This window comes from Mixophyes fleayi, chromosome 6, assembly GCF_038048845.1.
Source record: "Mixophyes fleayi isolate aMixFle1 chromosome 6, aMixFle1.hap1, whole genome shotgun sequence".
In the NCBI taxonomy this organism is placed as follows: Eukaryota; Metazoa; Chordata; class Amphibia; order Anura; family Limnodynastidae; genus Mixophyes; species Mixophyes fleayi.
In genome coordinates this window covers 178,611,557-178,624,363 of record NC_134407.1, presented here as the reverse complement: position 1 = coordinate 178,624,363, position 12,807 = coordinate 178,611,557, and the positions used below count along the sequence as shown (strand labels likewise).

The window sequence follows — 12,807 nt, the reverse complement described above, 5'->3', positions numbered from 1 at the left end:
CTCTCAGCCGAACGGCACATGTACATAGTGTGCGGCCACAGGCAGCCCGCACCTGCTGGGGACAGTGGCCGTGATTGTCCCTCTCTGGATCCGACAAGTGACTCTGAGGTTGTTTGGTACATTTCAAGATCTCATGAAAAGTTCTCAATCTCGGCATCGGACCCTCCAGTTCCCAGATATGGGGCACATTTATCAAGCATCGGCAAAACTGAAAAATAGTTATCAATCCTTATCGCAAGGATTGATCTATTTCTCAAATTTATGAAAAACGGATCACAGAAACAGCAGTTCCGAAAAACTGCTGTTTCTGTGATAAAAAAAATCACACTTACCCCGCCTCTTCGGAACGCGATGTCCTCCAGGTCCTCTTCATTTGTCTTCACACTGGAATTGCGCATGTGCAGTTCGAAGAACTGCACATGCGCACAGACACCTCCGCTCTGTCTCTGCAACTATAGTTGCAGAGCAAGCGGTGAGTGACAGGGAGGGATCATGTGATCCCTCCAAACATGCGCTGTCCAGCTCTGCTCTTCGGAGCAGAGCTGTCAGCACTGAAAACTTTCAATTTTGATAATGTACGCCAGCTTCAGCTGAGCAAGACAAGTTTCCGAAAAAAATGTTTTTTGGGACTTGTTAGATTGCGGCCAGAGCAGTCACCATACTGTTGAATGGTGACTGCTCGCAAAAACAAAGAGGAGTGCAAAGCAGCAGATATCCATGATATCTGCTGCGATGCACCTTTAATAAATTTGCGGAGGACACATCGGGACCTGATTTCCACGGTAAGTGCACGATAGTGCACTACCGGGCTTTCTTAAATATGCCCCATGGTAATTACCAGTCTCGGAGTGTGAACGTATAAGGCTGGGTACACACTACAGGGTTTTCAGCTGGTTATTGGGCCAGTCAACGATAACCGACCGCTCGGCCCGATATCACATTACTGTGTATGGTGCAACGCTGAACGATTATCATTCAAAGCTTTATTGTATCGTTTGATTTAATTTTTAAACCAAACTAAAATTCTCGTTCGCCAATGGAACAATGTCGTTCCAATCCTGCAGTGTGTACGTACCTGCGACTGGCAGTGTCTATAGATCTCTATGGAGTGTGCAGTCATGATCTTTTCAGATGATTATTATGACAGATAAAGAGCACAGATCTGAAGATAAATCATGTAAAACATGTTTAGTGTGTACACATTAATTTGTAAGCTGATCGCGAGTTTGTTTGTTTTTTCAGTCGTTGGTAAAAACGTTAACTATATTGCGTCGGGAGAAATTTTCTGTAGTGTGTACCCAGCCTAAGTGTATGAATCACAGGTTTTGCAATGTCTTGTGAGAGATACGTGCGTATTCTGGAGATGTTTCTTAGGTACATGCATCAAGAATTGGAGACTGATTGGATGTGGGGAGGGACAGTTTTGTGTCCAGGATGACACCTAGGCAGTGAGCTAGCTAGGGTTTATTGTCCTGTTGTCAAATTAAACAGAGATGTCAGGCAAGCAGCTTCTGTTGGTGAAAAGATTAACAGCTTGTTTTTTTTACTATATAAAAACACAAGACATAGGTCATTTGTTATTATACAGGTCAAATAAATTAGAGGTGACTGTAGTTCGTAATCATTTACAGTAGCCTGTGCATTTTTTGTTATAATGCACACACTTTTATAATGAACACTGAAACAATGACATCAGAACTCACTGTTTATGCAGATATTATTTACAGGTGTTTATACGTATATTAACCTCACTGGTGTACAACTCTTAAGAGATTTCTGTGACAGGTGATGCAGAACCTATGTGCATTAGTCATGGTTGTTTGATTCGGTCATTCCTGGTATGGGAATGCACTGCAACAGCTGCGAAATCCACTCCTTTCCTAACACCCTGGAGTTGTCAGAAGGCATTTGCATCCCGGGCTTCCTACTAAGTGCAATAAAACTAATTATCTGTCTGTCAGCCGTAGATACCCATCTTTGATGTGACCCCTGCACAAGTCTATTACTATTCTACATATATTGCAAGGGCCAACACATGTTCGACATCAGGGCAGTAGTACATAGACTGTCTCCCCCTGTCATCACCTTCCTAATGCAGAAGAGGATTCTGGGTAAGGTTATCTGTATAACCTTGAACAGCAAATAGAAATTCAATTCATTTAGTAAAAAAAAATAGGCATGTATCTTTATTTCTATATCATAACATATTACCTTCAATATATATGTTATGGCTTCCAAGATACTTTGAAAATCCCAAGGTGCTTGTAAATTTGAATTACTAGAAATAAGGCATCAGTGATATCAACACGTTCCATTGGTTTTCCCAGCATGGCGTTAGTTAATGGTGGGGGGTTAATGCTAACAAAAAAGCACTTTCAGTAAAAAAAAATAAATCGTAATTTCCCAGACTAGTATGTTCAGATGCGCTTTTTTGTCACTTGATTGAGTAGTTGACAGTCTAAGTGTTCATTTATTTACAATGCCAAAATTCCACTACATCATAGCAACAAAGTAGATGCCTGCTTTCATGGTCTAACTTGCATTAAACAGATAAAATCTACTTGCCAATTGGTTTCTGTGGTTGAACGCAAATTTTGCGCCTGTGTATAGGCACTATTAAATGTTAGTAAATGAGAATTTGTGTCTTAAGGTATAAAGGAAGACCCCTTATACTAAGCTTTTAGAAACGTCATTTTGATAGCTGAAGTAGAATACACAACATTTTACTGGGCTAATCAGAGAAGTCAATGCCAAAATGTAGCAAATGCCTGTCGAAATATTTTACATTTGGCGCAGACTCTACCAGAATTTCTGAGAGGCTCACGAATTCCGGGTAGGTCAATGAGCAAGAGGGAGGCCTCTATGAAGTGATGGATTGTGTCATTTTAAAGTCCTCCCCCCAACTCCACAGATAAATGTTTCTTTAGCATCACTGTGGTGGGACCAAAATGACATGATTTGCAGTGCCACATTGTCCCCCTCAGTTTGAATTCAGCTCCCTTCTGGGATATGAAAAGAGTGGGTAACTGAAAAAGTCTGCAAGTTTTGTTAATGTAAATTTGACCCTAGTCTGTGTGTGTGTGTGTGTGTGTGTGTGTGTATGTTAGTATCAACTGAACTGACCAAAATAATCCATAAAAAAAATTAACTGAAAATATGACTTTCTCGGTTTTATTACCTAGAACCTCAGAAATGCTGACCCTAAACTTGAGAGGGAAGTCCCGTCTGTAATCACAGAATAATTTTTCTTTCTATCATTTCTATACACTTGCTCTGCAGACTCACTCCTGCTTTATGAATATACATCTGTTCCTCTCTCCCCCAAGCCATTTTGAGAACACACTGGCAATATGTCTTGTGTTTTGTGGAGTGTTCATTACTGCTTAGCGATGCCTTTCCAATGGCTGGCGCGGGATGGAGTCACAGAGAGAAAATGCAACTGGGCCGTAGAACCGCGCTCTTGAAGTGTGTGACCTATGACACAATGCTAACGTCTGGCAAAGTGCCAGAAATTGAGGCGATGCTACTGTCATTTAACACTTGCTAAGGCATCTCGGAACTGATAGTGTCCATATCCTAATACTTAGGTATTGACACTACAGAAAGTCAACCTTCTTTCTCCTCTGCTTTTAGGCAGACTTCATTTGGCTTGGTGTGTACATAGGGATTTTGACGGTTCTGCAGTTAGGTTACTTATGGAGTCAGTTAAAATATAAGGCAAACAGCAGGGGGTTGTTTAAATGCTGTCTTCTAGCCGGGAGTATCCTCTTCTGAACTATAGAGAGGCTGGTGACCTGGAGCGAGATTCTGAGCTGTACCAAAGTGTGAGCTCTGTAGGCAGGCTCAGACTAGTTTACCTGTGATTCAGATAATCCCTCAATCTGCCCCCTCCTTTAGGGCTCGTTCACACCTAGGTTCTGGAAAAATTAATAAAAAAAAATCATGAAAACTAATAGACTTCTGGTTTTCATGTGTTGTGCTTTTACCGCATGAGGGATACTTGTGCTGAATTCTAAAATTTTAAACGCGGGATACATTTTTAGGGTGAAATAAGCCCATTATAAACCTTTCATACTACTTTTAATGTATTTTTTTTCAGGTGTGTGTTAGCACCTGGAAAGTACATAAGCAGTGGAGGTGTGAACAAAATCCTCAAATTTTAAATGTGGTTTTCATGAGTTTATTAACGTGGGAAAAGTAAACAAAAAAAACAGCATTCAGTGTTGCGCCTAGACTTCTGGTGCAGGTGAGACGTTAGTATGGGTCACCTGACCAGCAACCCACCTGGCATACTTCACAACTTTGCCACTGGGCAAAGCGGAACGGTACATGCCGAACAAAAGGGAAATGTTGACACCACACTGTGGGGTGTAACAAAGTCCTTCTGGGGCATGATCAGCACTTCTAAAGTGTTAGGACACCCCAAGCCATCCTCCCCTGAAATATAAACACCTGTATTCTTGCACGTACGAGTGGCAGGTGGGCGCAGCACCCGCTGACTGTGGGTTCCTGTCTGCAGATAGGAGTTCACTTTTCTCATCTCCCATTTTTGCAGAGCCCTGTGTAGCTCCTTTGTTCGCCCACATCTGAATCCGACCCTGCCAGAACGGCAATATCTTGCATCAGTAACAATGGTGATTGTGACAGTATTACTGTTTTACCGTATGATAATTTGCTCCCAAAATCTCTGCAGAAATGTAACATCCCTCTATATGACATTTAGTGCATAAACATGTTGTTTAAATGTTTACACTTCTCAGAACACCACTATGTAGGGTAATAAAACTTTAATCATCTACATCAAAGGGTGTCCAAACTCAGTCCTCAAAAACTGTCAAAGTTCATGTTTTGGGGATTTCTTTAATCTTGCACAGATGAGTTCATTTATTTGGCCAGTAACTATCCCACCTGTTTCTACAGACAGAGATCCTGTAAACATGACCTGTTGGTAGCTATTGAGGACCTCTAATCTACATTTAAGCATACTTGTCTACTTTTTAAATCTGTACTCCGGGAGATCGGAGTACAGATCATGTGACAGGGTAGGAGAGGGCATGACGACATCATTACTTCACTGTAGCCCCGCCCCTACTGTAAAATACAGAAATTCAAGGTATTGCATAGCAACGGGCGGGGATTAATGACACGCTTAAGCCTCGCCCACCGCTATTTAATGCCGTGAATTTCTGCATTTTACAGGGTCCGGGAGATTTGCCAACACTACCGGGAGTCCAGAAGGACTCCCAGAAATTTGGGAGCCTCCCAGAAATCTCGGGAGAGTTGGCAAGTATGCATTCAAGATCATGAATAAGAAACGCACATTAAGAGAGTGTGCATGTCATATAGGTTCTAAAGATGGACTACATTAGTATCTCATTACATTTTTTTCTTCTGTTTTCATAAAATCTTGTCAGGAATTTGCAATGTAACATCTCTTTACAAATATACTCTGTAATTACAGTAGTTTGCACGATGGGAATTAATATTGAAGGCTTCTACTCCAGAATCAATAAATCATTGTTTGATCACTAACCATTTTGTAGTTTATTGCGTTACCATAACGAATGATGATTTAGATTTTACTGCATGTCCTGTCAGTTAATGCTTATGTCATCGATTAACCTGCTATGTGAGTTTCTTTAGTATGTAGATTTAGTGTGCACACTGTCTACAGATTAATACATAGCATATTAACCATTATAGCAGAGTAAGTGTGTTGTAGATTATTTCTTTGTTGTTGTAACAGAAATGTTATATTACCTTTTTAAATAATTTTAAAGTTGTGTTGTGTTGTGTTACAGTATTGACTGATGTGAAGTTGTCTTGACACAACATTTTCTTATTTGTGTGAACCCCGTAGCAAAGGAGTTAATGTGTTTCTTGTGATGCAGTGGTTTTCACAGAGCTCATGCTGTTATACTCTGCAATGTAGCTAATTATTCCTTCAACAGCTAAGGGGAACGGTGTAATGCGGAGTAGGAACATTCCTTGCTAGATGTTTCAGCTGTACAGACACAATGCACAGGGTTTGGTCCTGTAATGAGGATAGGACAGGTGCTGATATAATGGTTAGAGCTGGGTGTAGAAGTAAAGGTTATGATTGGTGACTGTATAATGCACACTGCTGGGTGTTGCAGTGAGGATAGGACTGGTGACAGTATAATGCACACTGCTGGGTGTTGCAGTGAGGATAGGACTGGTGACAGTATAATGCACACTGCTGGGTGTTGCAGTGAGGATAGGACTGGTGACAGTATAATACACACAGCTGGGTTCTGCAGTAAGGATGGGGACTGGTGAGGGTATAATGCACACAGCTGGGTGCTGCAGTAAGGATGGGGACTGGTGAGGGTATAATGCACACTGCTGGGTGCTGCAGTGAGGATGGGGACTGGTGAGGGTATAATGCACACAGCTGGGTGCTGCAGTGAGGATGGGGACTGGTGAGGGTATAATGCACACAGCTGGGTGCTGCAGTAAGGATGGGGACTGGTGAGGGTATAATGCACACTGCTGGGTGCTGCAGTGAGGATGGGGACTGGTGACGGTATAATGCACACTGCTGGGTGCTGCAGTGAGGATGGGGACTGGTGAGGGTATAATGCACACAGCTGGGTGCTGCAGTAAGGATGGGGACTGGTGAGGGTATAATGCACACTGCTGGGTGCTGCAGTGAGGATGGGGACTGGTGACGGTATAATGCACACTGCTGGGTGTTGCAGTGAGGATAGGACTGGTGACAGTATAATGCACACTGCTGGGTGTTGCAGTGAGGATAGGACTGGTGACAGTATAATGCACACTGCTGGGTGTTGCAGTGAGGATAGGACTGGTGACAGTATAATACACACAGCTGGGTTCTGCAGTAAGGATGGGGACTGGTGAGGGTATAATGCACACAGCTGGGTGCTGCAGTGAGGATGGGGACTGGTGAGGGTATAATGCACACTGCTGGGTGCTGCAGTGAGGATGGGGACTGGTGAGGGTATAATGCACACAGCTGGGTGCTGCAGTGAGGATGGGGACTGGTGAGGGTATAATGCACACAGCTGGGTGCTGCAGTAAGAATGGGGACTGGTGACGGTATAATGCACACTGCTGGGTGCTGCAGTGAGGATGGGGACTGGTGAGGGTATAATGCACACAGCTGGGTGCTGCAGTAAGGATGGGGACTGGTGAGGGTATAATGCACACTGCTGGGTGCTGCAGTGAGGATGGGGACTGGTGACGGTATAATGCACACTGCTGGGTGTTGCAGTGAGGATAGGACTGGTGACAGTATAATGCACACTGCTGGGTGTTGCAGTGAGGATAGGACTGGTGACAGTATAATGCACACTGCTGGGTGTTGCAGTGAGGATAGGACTGGTGACAGTATAATACACACAGCTGGGTTCTGCAGTAAGGATGGGGACTGGTGAGGGTATAATGCACACAGCTGGGTGCTGCAGTGAGGATGGGGACTGGTGAGGGTATAATGCACACTGCTGGGTGCTGCAGTTAGGATGAGGACTGGTGAGGGTATAATGCACACAGCTGGGTGCTGCAGTGAGGATGGGGACTGGTGAGGGTATAATGCACATAGCTGGGTGCTGCAGTAAGAATGGGGACTGGTGACGGTATAATGCACACTGCTGGGTGCTGCAGTGAGGATGGGGACTGGTGAGGGTATAATGCAGACTGCTGGGTGTTGCAGTGAGGATAGGACTGGTGACGGTATAATACACACAGCTGGGTTCTGCAGTAAGGATGGGGACTGGTTAGGGTATAATGCACACAGCTGGGTGCTGCAGTAAGGATGGGGACTGGTGAGGGTATAATGCACACAGCTGGGTGCTGCAGTAAGGATGGGGACTGGTGAGGGTATAATGCACACAGCTGGGTGCTGCAGTAAGGATGGGGACTGGTGAGGGTATAATGCACACAGCTGGGTGCTGCAGTAAGGATGGGGACTGGTGAGGGTATAATGCACACTGCTGGGTGCTGCAGTGAGGATGGGGACTGGTGAGGGTATAATGCACACTGCTGGGTGTTGCAGTGAGGATGGGACTGGTGATGGTATAATGCACACAGCTGGGTGTTGCAGTGAGCATGGACTATCTGTGTGGAGTTTGTATGTTATCCCCTTGTTTGTGTGGGTTTCCTCAGGGTCATTCACTTTTTATCCCACTCTCCAAAGACATCCTGATAGTGTGCATCTGAGTAGTGGGATATATGGATTATAAACTCCACTTGGGTAGGGAGTTATGTGAATGAATAGGTATTCTCTGTAAAGCGCTGTGTAATATGTTGGCACAGTATAAAAAAAATAAAAATAAATCCCTGAAGAACTGTTATGTCATGTATTTGTCAATGTGCAACGTGAACACAAAATAATTCGCTCTTTGCTTATATCCTTTAATCTACCGCCTCTATTTTGTTTAAATGCCTTTTTTCTGTGCTTTGTTAAATCCCCAAATATCTGTCAAAATAGTATTTATTCTGCATCTGACTCGCCCAGTCCTTGACCTTTTACCTCTATTTTCTTACTTACTAAACATGTTCCTCTGACTCTGAAAATCACTTTACCACTTAGTGTCATCCCACAGCTGTCACCTGCTCTGGGAGCGGCTGTCCCTGTCTGGATGCGGGGTCATACATAATTTAGCACCCTGTCTCTCCTCTCCGGGCTAGAAATCATTGTGCTTATAGATATAGGAAAAAGGCAGATGTGACTTTCCAGGCCATTAACCTTATAAAGTACCTTGTAAAACACTTGTGCTTATTATCTCAAAATGGCTGCCATGCGTCAGATGACATGAGTTATTATTTTTATGATTTGATATTTATGATTATATGTCATGCACGGCAAGAGGTAATGAGGGTCTTTGCTCTTGCGAGTTTACAATGCAATCACCTCTGACTATAAATTTATGAAAATGGCCTCCAGCTGGACAGCATTCAATGAACTCTTTTATAATAAGTTTGAACGTAAGTGATTACAACTAGATCAATTAAAACTAGCCTAGAAAACATTCGGGACATGTTTTATTATATCCTATGCTTTGTCACAGTATTTAAAGTGGGGGTGTATATGGTGGTAGCCAATACCTTCACTTCTCCTACTGCCTTCATTGTAAAACTATAAAAAAAAACAATCACTTACATTTTCCATACTGCCACTTGTACATAGCCCTAGCGCTACTTGTACATAGTCTTTAATATGAACAATGCAAAAATAATCATGTCGCAAGACAATGTGCATGCCAGAGTCGGATAAGCCCCAGGAAAATCCCTAGGGGGCCTGTGGACTACACGTTTAAGAGGTGGAACGAAAGCTGTTGAAAAATAACTTGTGAAGATGAATTCAAACATTCATCAAGATTGGTTCTGTGAAACAAAATCTAAATAAAGTTTTCCTTTAGTGTTTAAAACTTTTGGAATTCTTTATTGTGAACTAATTGGAAGGCCAATGTTTTCTAAACTTCTACCTGCGATTGTGATGTGCTGTAGCTCTGATATTTTACCAGTAACAGAGTGTGCCAAAATATAGGGGGAGGGGTGGTAACTGCACTCTCTCCAACCCATAAAACTCATTTAAAAGAAACCATCTCTTTGCACATCTACACCACCTCTCTTGGAAAACTAATAAGCTCCTTTGGATTTCAGTATCATCTCTATGCGAATGATACACAAATCTATCTATCCTTTCCTGATCTTTCACCATCTGTGTTGTCTCGCGTTACTGACTGTCTTTCTGCCATTTCATCTCGGATGTCTTCTCGCCAACTCAAACTCAATCTTTCAACAACTGAATTAATAATATTCCCACCCAAAAACAGAAGTTTCCTGCCTGACATTTCTGTTGATATCATGACCATAAATCCCACCCCGCAAGCTCGTTGCCTATGTGTAATCCTTGACTCGCAGCTATCAGTTATTCCCCACATCAACTCTATATCGAAATCATGTTACATACATCTAAAGAACATTTCCAGAATACGCACATATCTCACACAAGACGCCGCAAAAACCTTAATTCATGCACTCATCATCTCCCGCATCGACTATTGTAATTCCCTCCTTACTGGTCTTCCCAAAATCAGACTTGAACCCCTACAATCTATTTTGCACCCAGCGGCTAGATTGATTTTCCTTGCAAACCGTTCTTCCTCTGCTGAGTCACTCTGTCAGTCTCTACATTGGTTGCCTGTTTTTCAACGAATCCAATATAAAATTCTTCTACTAACATACAAGGCCGTCAACAAAATTGCACCAACATACATCTCACTTGTCTCAAAATATCTCCCAACTCGACACCTCTGTTCTGCACAAGATCTACGTCTCTCTTCCACTGTCATCACATCCTCCCATTCCCAATTACAGGACTTTTTTCGGACAGCACCCACTTTGTGGAATTCCCTCCCTCGCACAGTAAGACTTTCCTCTAGTCTTCAAACCTTCAAGCGTTCTCTGAAAAATCACCTCTTCAGACAAGCTTAAATATTCCTCAACCACCATCTTAATTTCCCTAGGTTACCCTATTACCATCCTCTACACTGCTAACGCAAGACAACAACCCTCTGACCAACATTGCTGTGTGACTGATCACACAGCCCACTTAATACTTTTTACCTTTACATTCTAGCTGGTCCAATGTGCAATATGATGTAACAAGTGCCCTTATGTTTTTAAACTCCAATTGTCCCATAGATTGTAAGCTAGGGAGCAGGGCCCTCTTACCTCTCTATGTATTTCCCAGTATTGTTATTTTAATTCACCTTCTGTGTGAGAGGATAGAAGAAACACAGCGGATGTATTTATCTTAAGCACTGTTGCTCTCAGGAGCCAAACTTACAGCCACACACTAGTTAAACTATGGATGTTTTCTGTGTTACATTTGCTTTAAGATTAGATAGATTGTGGTCATTAGTTTTGACATATTTTATGTCCTGTGCATTTTGTTGCTATTTGCCTTGGATTAACTTCCCTGGAGGCTGCTATCCAGTCTGACCTGATTGCTGGGCTCTGGCTGACTCTGTGTGATTACACAAGGCGAGGTCTGTGTGTATATATGACAGGTATGCTTTGATACGCAGAGAATGATTTTTGGGGTTTGTGCTCGCAGCCAAATTCCAGTCCTGAAATTTGTCTGCTCAGTATTTTCCATCATGTGCTACGAAGGGAGAGCTGAATGTCAATAAGAAGAAGCTGGTGGCAAGAATAAGACACCTCGATAAAGGAAATATCGGTCATGATCTGCCAAACATTTGCAGATTAAGTTCACCTCTATAGATGCAATTCCGTTGTGTTCTGATATTTCATTCAAGCTGTATGGCTGCGGCATACAGATCTGTAGTAATGTAACGTTCTCTAAGCTGAATAACTTATAGGTAGTTATTTTACTGAATATTTATAGGAAAGTTGCGCATAAATAAAGTCTATTTTTAACCGGGTATACATCCACTTTATTAGAAACAGATTGATTTTAGCCATGCACCATTGAAAAATAAAGATGCCATAGAGGAACGGTACTGCAGGAGTTAATTTATATTTGTGTGAGGATGTCCACATTATCCAGATGATTATATATATATATATATATATATATATATATATCTCATTTTTTCATACAGAGGCAACTTGTATTTTACATATATTTTCCTATTACGAGGAAAGTAAGTCAGTCATTCAACAATATAGAACCCAGAAGATTCCCCAAGTGAAGTCGGTGTTTTTGTAGGCTACAGATGTAATAATGCAGCTTATCTACTCACTATAAACCAGTGACAGCAGTGAGGTGTCCCATAATAATAATAATAATAATAATAATAATAATAATAATAATCAGGAATACCCTTGATTGGTTGCATTATCACGGATATTTACTCAGCCCACAAAATTGCTTCCTTCATTGTTTAGTTTATGGGCATTACTTCAAGATTGTTTTATTACTTTATTATCTCTTGTAAATGATGGAGAGAAACCGGTTTCTCATAGCCCTGAGATAAGGTATGGAAGCGTTTCATAAAATAGGCTAATGTGTTTTTTTTTTTCCCTTGCAGGCTCCGCGTATTATGACAATGTCCGTCCCCTGGCGTACCCGGAATCTGATGCTGTACTCATTTGTTTTGATATCAGCCGGCCGGAAACCTTAGACAGCGTGTTAAAAAAGGTTAGTCGGGTTTTTTCTTTTTAAGTGTAACTGTCGTATGTTAAAGGTTTGTATACTGGGAGCGATTCTCACTATCCACTAAAATGTGTATGTAACAGTGGCGGAACTACCATTGGTGTGCCACCGGGGCCCATTGAGATAATGGGGTCCACTGCATGGCAGATGTAGAGGGTCGGAGGTCCGAGTTCCCCACACCAGGGCCCACAGCTCCTTAGTTTTCCCTCTGGTATGTAATGTGTGTGTGTGTGTGTATATGTAACGCTCCCCAAAGTGAAATCCGATTTTAACCCTTTTTGTAGAAGTCACATAGGAATACGTGTGAAAGGAATGAGACCGTACTTTATACTGTACTTCTGTGATAAGTGGGCAGTACATTGCTGTATACAGCTTATGTATTAGCATTCAATGGGCAACTTCTAAATGATTTTCTGGGTAAACAGGACTGTTGAAGGAGGTTTGGCACAATCGGAGTCGTCTTATCCGTTAGGCAACCTAGATTCCTATGGCCTAATGGGCACGGAGTGGCCTGGATTACTCAAACCATTTTTTATGTGTGGGTTAGTTGTTTTTTTTTTTTTTTATTATTTGTTTTTTTTACAAACGGAAGGAAGTAGGGGCTCAAACAGTATCTTGCCTAAGGCCCCATGAAGTTT

At 42.2% G+C, this 12,807-nt stretch overlaps 1 protein-coding gene across 1 annotated transcript in view; it reads left to right on the top strand.

Annotated features, from left to right (window-relative positions):
• The window catches only part of RND2 (Rho family GTPase 2), an 81,335-nt gene that overhangs the window by 40,527 nt on the left and 28,001 nt on the right, over positions 1-12,807 (top strand). The window contains exon 3 of the mRNA XM_075177417.1: positions 12,045-12,154. Within this exon, the coding sequence (XP_075033518.1) occupies positions 12,045-12,154 (110 nt within the window). The remainder of the gene's footprint in view (positions 1-12,044; positions 12,155-12,807) is intronic.